The sequence below is a fragment of the Aythya marila genome (assembly GCF_965140915.1).
Source record: "Aythya marila genome assembly, chromosome: 5".
In the NCBI taxonomy this organism is placed as follows: domain Eukaryota; kingdom Metazoa; phylum Chordata; class Aves; order Anseriformes; family Anatidae; genus Aythya; species Aythya marila.
The window spans coordinates 24,445,513-24,466,649 of NC_139046.1; the positions used below are offsets into that span (position 1 = coordinate 24,445,513).

Consider the following 21,137-nt stretch of genomic DNA (forward strand, 5'->3'; position numbering starts at 1 on the left):
TTTGTTGGATAGACTTCAAGGTTTTGTGTGCCATCTGGTTTAACGAGCATGAAATTGTAGTATGGCACAGGTCAGCAGCTTTAATTTGCTGGGCTGATGACCAGATCATTGATGTCTGCTCCTCATTGCCATTTAGAAAGAATGCCGAGTCACAAAGATTGATGAAACTGCAGAAGGACTGATAAGGAAGTGTGACTCCTTGTGAGGTAGCACTTTTTCTTTTTGATACAATGAGATTTCTTTCAGGATCATAATGAACCCATTTCTTATGCTAAAACTGTTAAAAGGATGGTAGTGTACCCAGTTGACTAGGTTGTTTATGGCACCCTAAAGGTATGAAAGAACAGAACACCAGTGAAAGATTCCTTTAATCATAAATGTTATGGATGAGTGTGTAATGGTTGTGTCAAGAGACTCTTGTCCTGCAATATACCTACAGCCATCCAGCTAAGGGTGCTTAAGTTAGTTTCCTACACTAGCGTAGCATAAAGGTATGGCAATGTAATCATAGCTAGGAGCAAAATTTAGGCTTTTGCTTTGAGGCCTCAGAATGTGATGGTAGCAAAAATAAACATGGTTGTGGAGTGTAACACTTTTTCTCACACTGTACTGAAGGTGACTGCTGTGGAGGTGTACAAGGTAACTCTAATTAAAACAGTTTCCCCTTGAAATGTAATTTTGTTCCTCCTCTTCACTATCCAGTGGTAGACTAATATTTGTCTCCAGAATGTTTTTCCAGGATCTGAAGTGGAATTACAGTATCTGAAGGTTACTAAATATTAGGCAAAAATTATAATTCTCTTCATAGTTTAAAAGTATCTTTCATATTTCAAAAACCCTCCTGGATGTAAAATTCTTTTGGCAAACATTCACTATCTTGCACTTATGAGAGAAAACTTACTAAAAATAGCATATGCTGTTATCATACTAAGGTTCCCCACTGGTTATATCTGCCCAGTAGTTTGTTTTCTGTTTGGCCTAATATGCACTTTGCAAATTTATCTTAAAAGTTAAAAAACAAAAAACAGTTTACTGAGTATTTAGTATTACATTTTCTTTCCAGTAATGCAGCCATTCAGCTAGTTCTTAAGAATCCCACATGTAGTGAAAATAGCACAATGATGGATAAATATATATGTACGTGTGTGTGTGTTAATCTTGTTTTTTTTTTAAACTAATCCAGTAAAATATAATTATTTGTAAAAGTATTACAGTTTACTAATGCAAGTGAGGAATTTGATATTGTGAGTAAAAGCAGAATTTTTTTCCAGTTGCTATAGAAATTATTTCATAATATTATATTTCAATTAATAAAAAATAGATAATATTCTCCAAAATATTTTGAAACAATATTTGAAACAATTTTTAAAACAAAATATTTTGAAATAATAACCTGTTATCTGATTTTAAAATTGTGTTTGGAACAAACAATTGTTATTTACAGGGTGTCTGGACTTCTCAGATATCTAGAGATGCAGGTTTTTAGGAAGGTGTTTCTTAATGGTTTTCTGAGAGTATGAGTGTATTTTTATTTTTATTTTTATTATTTTTATTTTTATTCCAATCTGTTTTGAAAACACTCTGGGAAACCTTCAAATCCTAAACTGCTTTTTTTTTTTCCTTAAATTTAGCTTTGTTTAGAGTGAGCATCCTTATAAATCAAAAGTAACTTTGCACCTCAGTGAAGTTCAGTGTGATGTGTAAAAGAAATTCACTGAACTCTTACGCAGGTTGAGCATATTCTAATAAGCTAAGTTATATAAGGCAAAAACTGCCATCTAACCATTGTACCTCTTTTTCCAAACCTGTCTACTCAGTACATTCACAGTCCAACTGAAGAACTGAGTATGGTGAAATACTGCCTTGAGATCAGAAGGAAGCAAAAGAGGGCTGTTACTTATTGAAATGTTTTCAGAAAGGGAAATAACTGTTTAGATGTTGTGGTTTTAAAGTCTTGAAGAAATTAAAAGAATTAAGTACTCTGTGAATGCAGTGTCAAAGTGACATAACTTTATCAGAAAAATTACACCTTTTTTACATTAAAGTTTGAACATGTTAGGTTTTGCTTTTGACAACAAGAAGTCATGTTAAGTCTTGCCTTCAACAGCAAGGCGTCATAAAAGCACAGCAATCAAGAAAAGTTGCCTTTCTTCATAGTGTTCAAGAAATATTCCAAATGATTTTCTCCCTTCTTTCCTCCCAGTTTGACTGTGAAATAGAAAGCTGTTTAGGAGGTTTTTCTAATGCTGTATTAGACACAGAAGACATCCTAGTGCAAATACCCAACCTTCTTATTAGCTATTCCTTCAACATACAAGGTGAAGCTCTGGAGTCTAAAAGTCTTACAGTTTCAGCATGTCCAAGAATATCTTCAGAATTGTTCTATTTGTGTGTGTCTGTATATGTGTAAAATCTTGCATACTATGTATACTTATGTTATCAAGTCTTCTTGCTTTATCTTATTTATTTTTTTTAGTGATGCCAAGCAGTGCAACTTGTAATGCCCAGAACGTCTGACAAACAAGACTCAAACTGTTCAACAAGATTATGTGCATGAGAAAGCAGTCATCAAAATGAGCTTGGGTTTCAGAAGTGCTAAGTAAGGATTTTGCCTCCTTTGTCTAGTAAGTGGATTTAGAGCTCTTTTGCTCCACCCAGGAATAAATTGTGGGGCCAATATTCAGCTGCTCTCTCGGCTCTCTGAAACCTAACCTAATTTCTTCTTTTCACCTCTGGTGTCAAGTGTCGTGGCAATTAAAACATTAATGTAGCTTGATGAATCAAGGAATAATGAGTGTTAGATATCAGAATTTATGATGAAGTTGTAAGAATGAAGAGAACATCCATCGGTTTCTTTTTATAAAAACTGAAGAGAATCTTGCTGAAACTGGCTTGAGAATTCTAGGTCTGAAACTTTTCCAGGATTTTTTTTTCTTCCATTTGTCTTTGTGGAAAGAATCTGACTTTTTGAAGCTCAGAACCCCTAGTAAAAACTTCTGTCAGTTATATAATCTTCAACTTACCTGAACCTCTTTTTAGATTGTTCTCAGATAAGTTCTTTAAGGCTTCTTCATTGTAAATTATTTTCATGTTTTAGCCAAATAACATGCTTTCTAAGGCTTTCAAGTAACTTCAAAACACAGTAAATAAATGTTTTAAACAATGTAAGTTGGTCTGGCTTTTCTATTCTGTTCTTTATTCTTTATTTATTATGATGTTTTATGTAATCTTAAATGACGACAAGATCAAGGAACGCCAGTTCCTCAATGATCTAATTATGCAAGTGCATATTTCCAAAAATACTGAAATATTTCATTGGTTGAAATAGAAGAACAGAAATGACAGAGCTTTTATTGTATTGGGAATCTGACAATTTTGCCTGTTTTTTTTTCAAGTTATCCTGCATCTCTTTCTAGACCTTTTTCTTTGAGTTTTCGATCATTTGTAAGTTAACTATTTTAGATTTTTAACTTTTATTCACAGTAGATATTTCTTTTCTACTCTGTGAAGATAACTTTTTTGGTCAGTTTCGGCTGAGAAAAAGTTTGAGGTATTTTCCAAAGAAGCTTAGATTAAAGATAAATATATTGTTTTTCCCAAAGTAAACAAAAATATTGCAGTAGTTTGATTGAGAAGAAAGCATTTGTTAGTGAACTTCATGAGTTTTGCACGGGCCCACATATCAAGCCTTTCAAGGTCCGTATGGAATGCATGCCTTTCCTCCAACATGTCAACCATGCCACTCAGCTTGGAGTCATCCACAGTCTTGTTGAGGGTGCAGTCAGTCCCACTGTCCATGTCGCTAACGAAGACATTAAATGGTACCAGTCCCAATACAGACCCCTGAGGGACACCACTTGTCGCTGGTCTCCACCTTCTCACTTACAAGTATTTGTAGTAAACTAATATTTGTTTGTTTATTTATTTAGTATTTGTAAATGAAGACACTGTGTGCTGGATATAGTTGATAGATTTAAAAAGAAACATAACTTGAAGAGAGACTATAAATTTGTTGAGTTGTAGGCAAAAGTATGTTGATGTTCACACCTGTGCAACATCTTACAATCGTGCAAGCACATTTTAGGAAACAGTTATGATCTTACATAAAGAGGACAGCTTAAAGGACAGCTTTCTCTTCAGATACTCATTTTTAAAAACTGGTGGCTCGGTTAATTCTGTTAAAGATCAAAACTGATCTGGATTTGTTGCTTTATTTCTCTACTCTTTTTAGTTTGTAAAATTTCAGGTGTCATGATTCTTGTCAGCTCTTGAATTTGAGTGGGTAGATAATTTTGGGGTACATACAATGCACTGGATGTTTTGTTTTATGACAGCACAGGAGGTGCGTTTGTGCTCTCATGATGCTCAAAATGTTCTGACATAACTAGTTGGTACAGCTGTATTTCTCTGAGAGGCCTGTGGGCCTCGTTCACTACCAGGTCTTGAAAGGATGGCACATTTCTAGCAGGCCTTAACATGTTTAGTACTCATGATGGTTCTTGATCAGGTTCCAATATCCACAATATTTTGTAGCCCTTATGCTTTACATTTTTAATATGTTTGTTGTCAGGAAAAAGGGGGCTATTTAAAGAACTTTGAGAAATGTGAGTTGGCTGGATAAACTGAGACTTTCTTTGCTTCCATTTGTTTTGTTGCCTCTGTTCCTTTTCTAAGTTTCTGCTCAATCTTCATTTGTTCTGTGAAGTCAGCTCAACAATTAAATTGGGTTGCTTTGGACAGGAGAAATGTCATTTCTGTTTAATGTTATTACTTGTACTAGTGGTTTATTATTATGCTACTAAATAACCCCTTCTCATTTTTACACGCGCATAATATTCTCTGACTTTATTTTTGTTTTTATGGCAAAATCTAGGCTAGAAACTTACTTATATGGTAAAATAAATAATTCTTGTGCCTTTCTACTTTTTCTCTGGTCTGCTGTCCTGCACTGTCAAGTAGAAAGCAATGCAGAATTTAGTGTATTGTAGTAATACTAGTTTTGATGACTTTAATTACAGTCATTGGCATAATAAACTAGGTAGGTAGGAAGGCACTTCTGAATATCACCCAGTTCACACCTCTGCTAGACCAGGCCGTCTAGCTTGTTAGGTCAGCTTGCTATATCCAGATGAGTTTTGCCTTTCTTTAGCAACAGGAGATTCAGTGTTTGACCTTCCTCACTGTGAAAAAAATCCTTTACCTTCCTTGTAAGTCATGTGCTACAGACCTCTCATCATCTTTCTGGCTCTTCTTGACTTCCTTCAGGATATCCCTGGGAGCCTCATACTGGACACAGCACTTAAAGTATCATTGTAGAAGTGTTAAATAGAAAGGATTTATCTACTGGTGGTGATTTTGTCAGCAGACTGTAATAGGCATCACCGTGAGGACGTATTCCTAGTTCTACTAAATATTCTTTGCTCCAAATAGGACAGAAGCTGCTTTAAAAATCTATGTCTTTATCTGTGCAGGCTATGGAAACAACAGCGTAGTTGTAAACTATTTAGCTATGGAGATCTAGTGCCCTGGACAATACGTAATAATTGACTGGAAGACCAGTGATTTACTTACAACAAAGCTGAAGGATGGTTAAATGAATTGACTATTCTGCACTTAACCAAAGCATATCACGGTTTCGTGATTAGAGTGAAAAATAGGAAAAATGTTAATGGAGAAGTCACAGAAGAAAGCTACCTCACAGAACACACATGCAGATGAGAAAGATGGACAAAAAGGTAGAGACAGACTTTAACAAGATCCTGTGCAGTTTTCTTTACATTTCAAAGACATGGCAGAGAGGAAGAAGGAAAAGGCATGTATTGTCAGAGGAAAGACAAAACTAAATAAAAAAGAAAAGAAATGGAAGACAAAGGGCAGCTGAAAACTGGGATAGAAGAGAACAGAGTAGGCTGAAGATTGCTTAATAACTAAAATACAAATATTGTTATTTCATTTTTTTTAATGGGGGAGAGAGAATATAACAGGGGATAAGAGATATGGGGATCGGTGATTTAATATGCAGATAAAACACTTCCTTGTATGTGTGAAGAGAAAAATGAGCCTTGAAGACACTGACCTAATACCAGAAATTAGTCAGGGAGGAAAAATAAACAAAGATAAAAGTGCATGTCCTTTATCCAATTAAATTTAATTCAGGAACAGGTACAATCTACTCTAAACCAGTTAAAAACTGCAACAAAAGATGTATTCTCTCTTGCCTTTGTCAAAAGCACAAAACAGCGAATGAGTACTCTGTTTCAGAGTATGTCATCGTTAAAAGCATCAGATGCAAATTCTTCATAGAGAATGAGAAGTTTGTGCAGCAGAATAAAAAATATCTGAGCCCTGGTTCTCCATGTTTTTCTGATATATACAGGTTGCTCAGAACTTAATGCAGGTGTCTCATCTCTTTCAAGGCCAAGAATTGCTACAGGAGAAAAGCTAGGGATTATTATATTATTCTGCCCTCTGGGAAAATGTTTTTATCAAGCTTCCAGATAATGCATTTAACTTCTAGAAGTCAAAATCTGGAAGTCTTTGTGGCAGTGCTGGAGTTTTACATGTGAAGTACTACTCATGCTGCATTCATTCATGGGGAGGGCTAATACACTTGCATAGCTTTTATATTCCCTTTAAAATGAAACAATATTTTGCATGAAATATTTCTATTTTAAAGCAAAAAAGAGTAATAAAATACAATACAATAAGTAACTCCATAATCAAATTTAAAAGTATATTTAATTTCATGGCTTTCAAATACCTAAGAGAGTGATTTTATTCCACACCTGACAAATATTTACAGTGACTATTTCAGTTATTCTTTGCCTAATATTTTTCTAATTTCCCCAAACTAATTTTAACTTATTTAGAGTTGCATTGTGTTTCTGATTTTCCATAAAGTTGTGTATGATAGTGAGGAAATGCAAATACTTTTGTGGAGGAGTGTATCACTGCTTCAAAACTTGTCATGCACCTGAGCTAAAGAAAACAATCTGTTCCCTAGGGAAATGTTTCTAGAAGGTAATTTTGTTTCTTATATAGTATACCCTCCTAAATTAAGTTCTTTTGCTTAGGTTGGCCTGAGGCAAAACGTTTCAGGATATTTTAGGAGATCCTGGTGATCTAATTAAGCTTACAAAAATAACACTAACATTCATTCTTTATTTCCCTATCGATGAATTGTGTGGTGTTAACCTCTCCTTTAGAGCTCTGTCATTGGCAACTGCACTGTTAGGCAGGACAAAGGGTGGCTTGGTGCCATTCCCAAGGGTGCTGGGAGCTGGTGTCTAGTTCTGCCAGAGGCTGAGCAGGTAGAGGAGCCCCCCTTTGTGGCAAATGCTTCCAAGACCTAAGGACTTTTCATTAAGAAGAGGTGAATTCCATCAACACCAGCAGCCATTTGCTTCTTGTTGCAGCAGCAAAGATTCAGTAGCTCAAGACCTGTAAATGTGCAAACAAGGAAGAGGGATTTACATCCATCAGGGCTTCATACAGAGGGGTTTTCAGCCCTTTGGTTTCCAGGGAGGGAAGTCAGGAACTGAGCTCCAGGAACTGAAAAGCTGGACTTCCTCATCTGCTGCCCAAGGGGGGAGTGTGCTGGGAGCTACAGCAGACTGGCAGGAGTCAAAATGCTTTGGGTCAACATCACTGGTCCGATGGTTGAAAGTTTGTGATATTGTGTGGGTGCTCACTTGTGTGTGCATAATCTATATGCTGCAGAAGCTCCTGAGTTTGTTTTTTTCTTTGTTTATTTTTTTTCCTCTGAAAGTGGAAATATGTCCACAGCTGCAATAAAAGCTACCCAGAACTGCAAAAGCACTGTATGCTTCGTACCTTTGTAGATTTATGGTGTTTTTATATACCTCTTGTTTTTGTTTAATTCCTCTCAAGTGTTTGTGTTGGTAAGTAATTTGAACCAGTATTGGAATGCCTTCTTCTTAAATAACTCATTATTTTGTTCATTTTTTTTCCCCTTCTAAGATCCACTTCAAAATGCAATGTACCAAAAGGCAAAATATTTTGATGACAATCTTCTCAGTAAGAAGTAGTAATTTTAGCACTAATGTATTAAATAAAATAATAATAACAATTATGAAGGCAGTGTAGTGAGCTAAGTGAGCTTAGTTCCCATGGTTGTCTGTTACGGTTGTGAATAATTCAAACATAAGCATGAAAAGAAGTTGGGAGTTTGCAACTGTGACTGCTTGACTCTTGTTGGACAATAATAAGATTTCCTTTGTTTTGACATTCTTTAGGAAAAGGCTGGTTTTGCTGAAGTATATACCAGTTAAATGCTGTTGTGTTTTTTTTTTTTTTTTTTTTTTTCCACAGGGCACCCATGCTAAATGGGAATGTTTATGTATTTCGTACATATACTTATGAAATTAAGCATCTAGTCTTTTTTTCTCTCTGGAAGGTACTTCTGCAAATCAGCAGTCCATATATGAAGAGTTAAGATGATATCATCTGTTGTTTAAGGTAAGGCTAAGGACAAATATTATTACTATTTGATAATAGATTCTTAATCCTTTGTTTTGTGAAGTGTTGATGTCTTCATTAGTCTTAAAATATGTTGCATATTCACAGAAAGCCTGAAATATCAGTATGTGGACCTATCAATTTTAATTATGACTCATTAGAACATCTAATTTTTTTTTTTTTGCTTAAGGTGCACAAATGTACCATTGAATCTGTTTTTTAAGTTTTTTTTTTTTTCACTTTAATGTCTGAATCCAAATTCATAAAGAGTTGGAAAAATGAGATGTCTGAGCTATAGGATTCACAGGGATTTTATATGAAGCCTATTTAATCAGGATAACACTGTTATTAATATTCATAAAGTCAGCTGGAACACAGATGACAGTCTATGGAGCCTAAAATTTTTTACTTGTGAATTTATTAAAAGCAGCTTAAAAAATTAATGGAATTTAAGTAAAGTTGACGAAAATGAAAATCTTATGTTAGCAGAAAAAAAAATCTCTATTAGAACTTTCTCTAAGACCATCTTGCATTGATATCTTTGACAGATCTCATTGGCACTTAAAGAAGAAAGATGCATGAATGGTCATTTAAAAGGATTTAAACACATTGGCACATTAATTTTTACATGAATAGTAAGTAGTTTCCAAAAGCAATTAACTTACAGTGTACAAGATTTGAATAGAAAAATAGGACTGTGACATCAAAGGGCAAAGCAAATGTGCTGTACATTTTAAACTTTTAATAATATGACATCTTAAAGTAATTTATTTAATTTCCACAGTAGGTACAGTCACAGTGACGATATTTGTGTTCAACTTTGGTTTGTTTTGAAATACACAGAGATCAGGAACAAAGGCATATCTTGATGCCAAAGTTCTCTTGGTAAAGAACAATTTCATGCGCTAGCAATGATACATCCTTTTGAATAAAGCTTTTTTTACAGTCAATTTATGCATGTGGAAAATAGTCAGATACTGGTCCCAGCATACGATTCTTTCATGTGCTGGTGTGTGCTGCACTGGGAAGCATCTGTTATTTCTGTAGAGGACAAAATAGGTAGATCTGGGATTTCTTTAATTAGTGGGAAGATATTGGTTAATTTATATTTACAGAATATGTAAATATATATTATATATATAATATATATATATATGTTTATATGTAAGTGGTTTTGTACTTAAATATTTAGAGTGAATTTTACTTGACTATTGTTTATTATATTCATCAGATAAAGGCTATTTTCCCCCCTCGGTTTCTTTGCTTAATGTAGAAGTAGTAGTCTTAACAAACACTGATTAAATAAATAGATAGTGAATAGGGAAGTCAGTATTTAAAATTAATTCCAGATTTTGATTTACAGTTTCATCTCGTATTTTCAGTTTTGTTTAAGTCTACCAATATATTTTATTCTTCATCTTTATTTTCATTGTTAGATAGATTGATTATTAGCTGATTGTATTGAAATTAAAGAAAAGCCTTGAAATAATTGTATTTGTTTTTTTTTGATGATTCCTCCTGAGAAAACCTTCATGGTTGTGTCCAGCTGCCGATAGGTGTTGACTTGAAATTTAATACTGAATAATAGTTTGGTAAGTTTAGATTCCAAAGATATGTTACCTTTGAAACGCCCACTGTAAAGCTATATCTTGAATAATACATAAATGTTGTACATAAGTTAGATACCCACTGCAGTATTCTTGTATGTGTTCAGAACAACCAGTTTACTTAGTGTACGGAATATTTGGCCTTCTATCCCTAATAATAGGGAAAGTATACTGAGAACCCTAGGGAGCTCCCCGAAGGTCTTTGTTTCACTTCGATAAAAAGGTTGCCTTAATTTGATATCAAAAGTATGTTTATTTTCTGTAAGTTTACAACAGAAAATACCTGTTAATTAACAGAACATATTTTCGCTACCGAGTCTGTGAAATGAGTCTCGACTTCTTTCTCCAATTATCTATTTGATATGCTATATTATTTCCAGGAGAGGGCAGCATTTTCCTACCTGAGGTACTTGAAAGAACATGCCCTGCTTAGACTGTCAATGTTTCTTGTAATTACTCCCAGTATATTTGTTGCTTGCTTATGAATTAACTTGCATTTATGGAACTAAATCATTCCAATCATTTAATTACACCTGAGGAGCTGAACTATAATTGCTTGCTTCCAACTAGGATCTGATATGGCTTGAGCAGTATTAATTTGGTGTTTACTTTTCTGAGTGCTAAAAGCATTAAAATGATTGTGCAATGGGATTACATTTTACTAATTGCTGGCATTCATTAGCTGGGTAAATGGCGAGGAAGAATGACTGTATATTGTGGAGGGATAAAATTATGGTTTTAAATAGTATATTACTAGGCACATTAAGGCCCTAAGACATGTTTTAAAATACTCCAGAGGTTATTAAATACCGTATTTTCTTCATGTCTTGCTATATGAATATCTTATTAAAATACTGCAATTATTATGAACCTTTTTGTGCAATATGTAGGGAAATGGCTTCATTGACAGAAACCTATTTCTTGATATTAATAACCTTCTATATTTTCAGCTAATCCAAAGGTAAATGAGGAACTTAGGAAAAGATTGCCAACTCCAGATCAACACAGTTATACAGAATTGAAAAAGAAGCGTACAGCTTCATTTAAGGGACTTCTATAAGGAACTTGGTGTTCTGTAATGAAGTGGTTTTTTTTTGTTTTGTTTTGTTTTTTTTAAGACCTAAGCACATCAAGTCAACATTTTCTTATAATGCCAATTTATAGGTAAAAACAAATATGAGCTAGATATGGATTTCTTGAATAAATGCTAGTCTCTAATTTTACGTATTTGCAGAAGTATTATATTTTTTATAATCTGAGAGATAAAAAAGAAAATATCTGCCTCTTTTGGTGTCATGTAGGAAAAAAAAATTGTCTCCTGCTTTATTAATTAAAAATACATGTCCTGGTGTAATGCACTTGAATTTTAAAATGTTTATGTAATGTGTTTTGGTTTAACTTCTACATTTATCAACACAGTGACAATTCTTTGGGTATTTTCATGGTCTGGTTATTGCATCTTCAAGGCATGTGCTGTATCTTTTTAATAAGTGTAGAAAAATTTTTGCAGGGAAGAAATACAAAATAAGCATAATGATATAGTAAAAGTTGAAAAATTGTTCTTTGTATAATACATTTTAAAGGAGATGCCTTTGTAAGTAATAAAATTTCTGGTAAGCTTACTATATCAGTAAGATTACTACTTTCTTTAAATTTTTAACCTATAATAATATATATTTTTACATTTAAAATGTTACATAGTAAAACTAACATTTTACTGTAGGGCTTATGTTTGAGTTTGAGGGTTGTCTTTTGAAGATCCTCAGTTACATGAAGTATTGCAACCATGTAATAAATTGTACAGTCTGAAGCAATATGTATGCAAGTAGTAGGATGTGTTAAATTATTTATTTGTTTAGAAAAATGTTTGAGTACAGAGTTGGCATTGTCAAGGGCCACTTCATCTGTATTTAGCCAGGAAATTCAAGCAGGTGAAAGAATGTTTTAAAGTGAAGCATATACTACCATCTGTAATAATTACCAAAGTAAGCAGTCTCATTCCTTTGAGAGTGGACTATTCAGTGTGGTTTGTGCTGTGCTCAGCAGCATGTACTTCCAAGATCAGACTCTAGAACAAGAAGACAAACTAATAAATTTTGCCATGAAGGCATTGCATGCTGTAGAAAGCTGAACTAAAGCATAATGTAAACTAGATGTGTGAAGAAAATATCTTTTACTGAGAAATACAATTTAACACTCTTTGTTAGAGTACACAGACTTTATTGTGCTATTATAAATATTTTTAAATCGTTTGTCTTGTAAATTTTCTGTCAAATGAAGGCAAAGTATAAGTGTGTTATAAAGTATTGTTTCAAGTTTATTTATCTAGAGTTTGCTTTATTTTAGCTCTGAAATGTTGGAGGAAAAACTGGAGTCAGTGCCAGATCAAACAAGTTCAGAAGAACAAATGGAGAACTCGTCAAAAGGTAAGGACTTTTAAGATATTAATAAGGAACCTCAGGTGTTGTACCAGTGCTAGGCAGTGACTGGAATGTATTTGTTCTTGCCGATATGTAGCTGACTTTGGAAGAAAAGAAAAGGGGGAAAAAAACAAAAAACAAACAAAAAAAAAAAAAAACAACAAACAAACAAAACAAAACAAAACAAAACAAAAACAAAAACAAAAACGCTGCCTCTGAAAAGTATTTGGGTTAACAGTAGAGCAGCTACAAATGTGATTCTTTCTAGACCTCTATATATGTGCAGGCAAAGTAAGGAATGTAACGTATCAGCTTTATTTTCTGGGTTATTGAAGCTGCTTTTGTACAATCCTGACAAGTTTTATTTAAGTTCTCAGCCAGTATACTACACTTACGCTATTTAAAATGTTGGAGAGTAAACAACAGATCTGAAGTCTCAAAGTAACTTTCTTTGCTACTCATACCTGGCCAAAGTATGATTGTCATCTACTAATATTAGTAATTTCTCACTATTACCTCAACCAAATGTAGTCAGTAAGGTAGGCTGTGAGGTTGAGAGGGTTAATGTGGAAGGAACGGCATTCATCCTTTCCATGGTTCATGGAACTTTAATCTTGATGTGGATAGATGCTTCTTTCTATATTTGGATGACCATATTGCTGTTCTCTTCTATGCTTCGTGAGAGAAACTTTAGAAAAAGTTTAGTCTGAGAGCATGTTACATGAATGACTTACTGAGAAAAGTGTTGGGAAGTGGTCTGTGTCTATATAACAATGCATAGGTTGAAGAAAGCACACACACAGGAAGGAGACCTTCAGTACATCATAGAAGGGTGGATTTTTTCAGGAAGTAGCTATATGTAGGTTGAAAATAAAAAATGGAATAGTTGTGTCAACATCTAAAATGCCTCTTACATGGGAACCTGATTTGACTTTATTTCTTTTGGGGAATCTTATGCTCTGTATTCTTTCTAAAACTGTAATAAATATCAAGTTTCTCATGAGGAGAGAAGGAATACTCCATTTTGGAGATAATGCATTTCTTAGTAATGTAAAGGAATTCCTATCTATATTATATAGATAGGAATAAGTATAACGAACTACTTGTAGACCCTTTTTTATTCATGACATTTTGAGCTATTACTGACCTAAATTAAAAATGTTTTTTAATCAAATACACTGAAAACAAAAATAGTTATGGTGTAATAAGTTACTGGAGAACTGTATTCGGAAAATTTATATTTCAAACGTGTTATGGCTTAATCAGATTTAGTAATTTTAGACCTTTAGGGGTCAGCATACCCAAAGAATGGTTCAAAAGGTTAACTTTTCCAAAGTAGGCTGCAAGTGAATACCACGAACTGATTCTCTGTGAAATATTTTCTGTCGAATTGCAAGAAATGATGTTCTTTTGCAGTTCTCAGATACTTTAAAAATTGGGTAGTTACTGAGTTTCATGTTGTTTATTCCTCTGATGCAGTAAGTTAAAATTTTGTGCTATTTAGAAAGCTCTCTCTTCCAAGCTACCATTTAATGTATTTGTCAATGTAATGCAAGTTGTTGTATGAACATAGAAAAACTTGGAAGAAAATGTGTTATACTCTATTTTTGTGTGTGTCAGTCATTAGTAAGTCATAATTTCTTTATGCTTGTACTCTTAGGACACTAAAAAAAAAAGGATTATGAAGTAAATAAATCTTGTCATACTGGTTTGGTTAAGGTGTTTTTTTTTTGTAAACTTCTATTTGAGTGTTAACAAGTTATTTTTTCTTATCATAAAGATGGCACCTCAATAAAATAACAGCAACAAAATATTCATTAGGTACCCTTGGTTCTATTACATTTGAACTACTTTGAACTACTATATCAAAGTAATTTTAATCTTCTGTTTAAATGTCTAAAGTTGAATTGTGTGTCCTTCTGTGTTCCACTTTCTTTATCTCTGATATCTTTCCTTTTTGCAGTGGGTACAGTACCATATCTAGCTGTTCTTACCTTATAACTTGGAAGGTAAAAAAGGTCCTTTTAGAAAAACATAATAATGACTTATTCAGTTTTTTTAATAACATAATGAGATCTTACAGATTATTTTATTTCGTGAAAAACAAGAGTTCTAAAGCATGTCTGATATTAAGTTCAGCTGATTGCTTGAGTGAATTTTCATCTAGTCAGAATTAAGAAAAACAAAGTACTGAAAAGTAGCAGGTTTATGGTGGTCGTGTGGAATAATGTTACCTGTTAACAGGTGCTATAAAATAAAATGCTTGAAAGAAAGGCAGTGTTTAAGAAAAATATATCTGAAGTGTTTGAAAGTTGAGAATTTATTTTTAATGTTCTGCATTGTTTGGAATGTTCTTGCATGGATTGAGTCTTTCTGTCTCTAGTCTGGTATATTAAGAAGGGGTAAGTGCAAGGCTTATTATTTTAGGTTTGTATCTAATTCAAATGTACTGTTTATCTCCATAGGATCCAGTTTTTAATAGGGTAGTGACTTTTCTCATTTCTCTCTAAGAATACTTGAGGGAATGTATTAGGAGTGTTGGCAGCAGGCCAGTGGAGGCTATAATTTCCAGATGAAAAATGTTCAGAATACAAGCTAGAAAGCATAGGACCATAGTCCATTATATAAATAAACATATATTAGCAAATAGGTGCATAGCTTTACATTTTGCAGGGCACTGTACCTGGACGGTGTTGTTACTTTTACATGGTTTACATGCATGACAAAACCGGCACAATCATTAATAGTGTGAAAACATAGGAGGGGACCTGAAATTGGGTGCCATATGTATTTACACGTATATTCAGGACTTGATAAGTCAATTTTACAAAAGAGCTAGCAGGACAGCAAAGTGGTGAGTGCAAATACTGAAGGTAAATTTGTGTCTCATGTGGCTCGTACCATGTACTGGGTTTGAATGGGTGCAGGTATACTTGTTCTGTGTTATATTGTATTGAACTACTGTAATCTTGCCTTGGTCATATTTCTGAGTGACCGTGATTTTTAAGGACAGGGTAGAAATTAGGCGGAGACTTTCAGTATAAAATACTGTTTGTTTTGTTTTGACAACAATGTTATAATTTTGCTGGCTCCAGAATGGAAAACATTGCATAATTATTATTTACATTTCCTAAAATGAGATAATTGATTATTTTTAAAGGGACAGTGGTTTGCTTACTTTCAAAGACAATTGTTAGATGTTATTCCAATGCTTGAAAACTATATATATTATTTTAAATCACTACTTAAAGCACATAATGTATTGCGTGTCAATGAACCAGTTCCACCTGTAAGAATTTGATGTCAGCTTTTATATAAGTACAGATACTTTCACTGTAGCTTCTTGTCCTGCAAAACAATATTTTTGTGGCTTATAAAAATGCTTTAAAATTGCATGCCAGTAAACTTTTCAGAGAAGGTTCTTGAAAGAACCACAGTAGTGTAGATTAGAATAAGATCGCAGAATCAGTTTGTGCAGGGAAGTTTGAAAAGTAAGTGTCTTATCTGGTGGTGAGCTGTTGTTTTCTAGTCCTGCAAAACTGAGGAAAAACAGAGGAGGAGTACAGGTATGTAAACCTAATGAATTAGTTAGGTGTATATATAGCTGCTCAGACACAAGTGTATGCAATAAGCTTATGCATAGACAATAGTCTTCATTGCATTGTGTGTTTGTGTATGCATTTGTCTTGTGTAAGTGAATGGTGCTTGCTGTTTTGATTTGTCTTCCATGTAAGCTTTGCTTTCAGCATCAAACATACTCTGTGTAGCTGCCCATCTCCAAGTGGCAAGGGTGGTAACATGTTTCTCTGTCTAGTACTGGATGCGAACTAGAGGTCAAGAGAATAATATTCCTATGTATGACTCATGCAAGATCAATCACATTGGCTCATTAATAAACATTCATGTTGAACAACAGTAAGAATGAAAGATGAAGAAAACATCTTGCGTGGACGAAGGGGGAATAGCGTGCCATGACTTAAGAGCTAACAACAAATGAAAAATCATCAAATGCTATTTGATCTTTCTCATAAATCCTTTCATGTGTATAAATTCTCATGTCTCCTTTTTGCACCCCCTTTCATTTCTTATACATTTTGAATAGTTAAATACAGTGCATTTGTGGCCAGTCTGCATGGAGAAACATTCCTCATGAGAAGCACAATGAAGTCTCAGGTATCTGCCTGACTCATTGGGGTGTTGTGATTTTGTTAGACCCTTTACAATACACTGAAAATGTGTAGTGCCTGATCTATGCTGAGTCCTGCAAGCACTAAAGATGGGGAGAGTGCATACTGAATCATTTAGTTCTTTAAAGTTTGAGTGCAGCTAAATTCAGAATGTTTTGAAACGTGCTCCAGGAAGGAGCAGTGCTTATTCCCACAGTGATTATTATGTGGTGCTCCAGAAGGACCTTTTAGAAGACCTAGCAAAAGTACAGAAATTTGGTTATTTTCTTCTTTATAAACGTTTGGTGCTTGTATTTTAACAGCTAGAATGAAGCTTAAGTTCAGAGTAACGTAACAAAGGATTCCATTAAAAAAAGCATGCTCTGGTTCTCCAGGGAATGCACTGGAGACTCTCATTTGAGAGTTCATCTACAGCTTTAGTAGAGCTTTTACTTGAGGTAGAGGGTATGTGGGTAAGGTGTCTTCCTGGTACTTTATGCAGAGTGACCTTTCTCTTAAGTCGGACACTTTAAATTACAGTATTTTTTTCTTAACTAATCCTAAAGCTGTAGTTTTCTGGGATTTTGTTCAGAATATTAAATTCAGAAAAGCCTTAGTTGTTTGTTTGTCGTAGGGGAGGTTGAGTACGTTTGGATAAGCGAATTTTCACTATAATTAATGGACATCAGGAAACATGACCCTGCCTAGATAAAAGGGAGTTCTGGATCATTAAGATTTAGATAATGGAAGGGGTTATATGTGAAAATCAATTGTCTGAGATCACAATAGCAAAAGAAAAATGGGATAGAAAGGCTTACTTTGTTTTTAGCTGTTTTAGAAAACATAAACACCGCATGCTTAGTAAAACTCTAGCAGACACTATGTTTGGAAATTATGTAATAACTCCATATAGGCTGTAATGATATCCTGAAACCCTGTATTTAAACTAACCTGAATTACAATGAGAGATAAACAGAATATTTACCCATCCCTTATGAGCTGCTGCTGATATGTAAATTTATTCTTCTACTTTGCACAAATATACTTTTGAGCTACTGCTTAAACACTTCAAGGTCCTTAGCCAAACAGTTTTAATGATGCCTCCAATATTATGAAAGTGTGACATTTGATGAATGCCTTGTATAGTTGTGATATCGGGGAAAGTGTAAACAAAAAACGCACATCAAGTCATCGTGCAACACCTAGATAATTTATAATTTTACTGTTTATATCCATCTTGACATTTTTTATCTGCCAAAGGCAGGTTTCATTTGGAATCTTAATCTGAGATTTATTTGGTGGATCTGGAAATCATAGCTAGAGTTCCCACAGGAAATGGTCCATCTACCAACAGATTAAATGGCAGTCCTGCAGTTGTTAAGGGAGCTCTGCATTTAACACACATGCATACTCATTCAGTCAGCACTGTGGAGAAAAATTAAAGTAGTAACCCAGGTTTAGGAACAATGTAGCTAAAAAGTCCCATATTTGCTGAATGACAAAGGGTTATATAGCAGCATTTCATTTTATTATTCGTGCTTGAATTTCTTGTTTGCTTTGTTGAGTCTGCTGACGAATACTAATAAATGCCTGCAACAATCCAGACGAGAGATGCCTGGCAACAAAGCTATGCGGTGGACCTCCCTGATCTTCTCCAGTTCACAACCTGACCTTTTGAAAAATTGGCTGGGCTAAGCTGCAGAATTTGGGTGTAATGGTTATTGTTAACTCCAGCTTTAGGATTTATTAATTTGTGTGATCAAGACTTACCTATACTTCAAAGTTTCAAAAGACCAAACACAATCATCCATCCATTAGAACTAACATTGTGTTTCAGTGAATCCCACTTCGTATCTGCCTAGAGATTCTGCTATTTTGATGCATTCGGAATATAAAAATGCTTTTTCAAGTGTGAGACCAATCCAGTGAAAATCTGGTGTCTCCTCAGGGACTAATATTTTAAAATAACAATACGTTAATGAGTGGCAAATGGAGAGTGGAATGCCAAAGGAAATGTGATATTTACACATTAATAAATGCATCACGATTAACTGCAGTGACTACCCAAATAATGATTGGTCACATATTTTAAGGACTTATAAGCATTTTTCTGTTTTAAATATTCGCCAGTTTGTACACAATTGCTATTTAGATGTAAAATAGGAGAGCAAAAGACTTGATAAGAGACAGATGAGGGAAACATCATTACTAAAATAATCAGAATCCTCAGAGAATTGTAAAAATTGCCTTTGCCAGAATAACTCCAACTGTTCTTAATCTCCCTCTCAATTTATTTCTTTATGAGGGGTGTTGCCAGGGTTCCACACAAGTACAGGTGAATAAAGAAGCATTCAAAGTAACACAGATGTACCCCTGCTTAAATTGCTAACACAGAATGAATTCACTGTTCTCTTTAGATTCCTTTAAGGAATTAAAAAATGAACCATTAAGCTTCTGAGTTTTGTCTGTATTTTAGTTGACAAAAAGGTATTTTCAGGCCTGTGTGTGTGTGTGTCATTAGATCAAGCTAAGACAAAATATAATATAGGTTATTTTTACTTCATTTGCAGAGACCTTTTTCAATAAAGTTCCAATGAGAATACATTGGGTTTCTTGACTGATTTTGGACTTCGTAAATGTTTAACTGTAGCCAATGATTGAGCATTTGAATTGCATTGTTTTGTTAATCTGACTGACTTCTAAAACAGTTTTAATTGTTCAAAAGTTTTCTGTATTAAAACCATAGTCAATGTAAAAAACAAAAACAACAAAAAAAAAAACACATTTCTTCTGACTACTATTGGAATTACAAGAAGTTTGTATATGCTGTACGCTGCACATCTGTCTTCTAATGTAGAAATACTACAGTCTGTCATGTGAATTAAGATCATTGTTATAAAGGAGCGCAGAAGGATACCAACCTAGCTATTTTAAATTCCTCTTAATTTTTTGGTTATATAAACACTACTTTATCATTCACAAGTAAAAGTGATTTTTTTTTTCTTGGAGTCCATTTGAAATTAATTGCATTTTGTAGAATTCAGGCTTCCTTAAGCCCCTCTGACAGAGGAGAAAAAGAATTCCAGGTCTCTGAGGAGGAGAAAGAAACAAGAAGGGCTGCCAGTGAGGTAGCATAGCCTCCAAGATCCAGCATGGAATGGTGCCTTGGATTTCTGCAGCTTTATTTCTACCATGGCTTGTTTGATGACCTTAGCCTATTACTTCATTAATCACACTGTATGCATCAATCTTGCTCACTTTAAAATTACTATCATGGTGCTTATGTATCCTTTGCAAAACACCTTGAGAGTGTCCAGAAAATGTTGTTTTCAACATTTATTTCAATGAGTTTGTCATTTGTTTTGTAAAATAAGAGCACATATCCTGTCTCACTATGAGTTGCCTCATCCTTTTCACTTCGGCCATGGTGCTCTCTGCATAGCCAAGAGTTATGATTGTTGGGGCACTGAGTGTACAATGCATCTATATGGTGATTTCCTCTTCATAAGTGCTAAGCCCTTGGCACTTTTCATAAGTGACATTTTGGCTAGGCAGAGCACTGAAAAATAAAGACTGTTAACTTTGTATTACAAAACTATTTGGATTTCAGTTTTCACATGTTATTAGGTTCCTGTGACTGTATTTCTGCTTTGCAACACAAGTGAGACACTTTGAATCTTACTGAATAATCACCTTATAATTTGTCCATTTTTTTTAAACACTAGGAAAAGTGTGTCATAAAAGGATAATTGTTTGCTGTTAGTTGCAAGTTATTGGTTCTCAGTAGACTACACTGCATTGAAGGGGGCTAAGTGATTGCTAACATAAGTAAATCTGTAGTAAAACCAAAGGTGAGTAAAGCTGCACTTTTGTTTGTTTTGGAGAAAACACATCTTGACCTTGTACTTTTTGTACTGAGCTCTTGTAATTGTTTTCCAGAAACAGGAATTACTTTCTTCGTGAAAATAAGTGCAGCATCTTGCCATGGGATTAACTCTGAAAACTTGCTTGCAGATTGTGGAAAAGTTAAAAAATATTGAGCAAAAAGTTAAAAATAATAGAATACTCTTTGAGGTATGCATGTAAATCATGTATGCTGTGTCTGTGTCAACTTCAATAGGAATGAAAGAGGAAGCTCTGAAAATGCATAAATCCTAAACCAACTCCTATCTTTCCACTTATGCCAAGGAGCAGGATTAGATTTCTCCCACCAGCTTCATTTTCTTTCTTTGCATATTTATGCCTATAAAATCCTTTAATTTTGTGCTTCCCACTCCTTTTCAGGATTTATGCCTTTTAATCATTCAGTATGCGGTGAACAGTTGAGTCATCTGAGCTTTTCACAGGCACTGTGTTTGGTAGAAGTTGCAGTAGTTATACAGCCAAGTGAATGGATGCTTGTCTTTGGCAGAAAGGCTGAGTTGTCATTTTCAGTTCATGAAGCCACAGTACTAATTTGTCATAGC

At 34.2% G+C, this 21,137-nt stretch overlaps 1 protein-coding gene across 6 annotated transcripts in view; it reads left to right on the forward strand.

The window, feature by feature from the left end:
* The window catches only part of MIPOL1 (mirror-image polydactyly 1), a 195,920-nt gene that overhangs the window by 21,775 nt on the left and 153,008 nt on the right, over nt 1-21,137 (forward strand). For 4 of the 6 annotated variants that reach the window (XM_082761244.1, XM_082761249.1, XM_082761248.1 and 1 more), the window contains exons 3-5: nt 2,477-2,624; nt 8,417-8,478; nt 12,432-12,511. In XM_082761244.1, the coding sequence (XP_082617370.1) occupies nt 12,439-12,511 (73 nt within the window). In that variant the 5' untranslated portion in view covers nt 2,477-2,624; nt 8,417-8,478; nt 12,432-12,438. Of the gene's footprint in view, nt 1-2,476; nt 2,625-8,416; nt 8,479-10,001; nt 10,071-12,431; nt 12,512-21,137 lie in introns of those variants that run through there. The other 2 variants (XM_082761246.1, XM_082761245.1) reach the window with 2 other exon arrangements.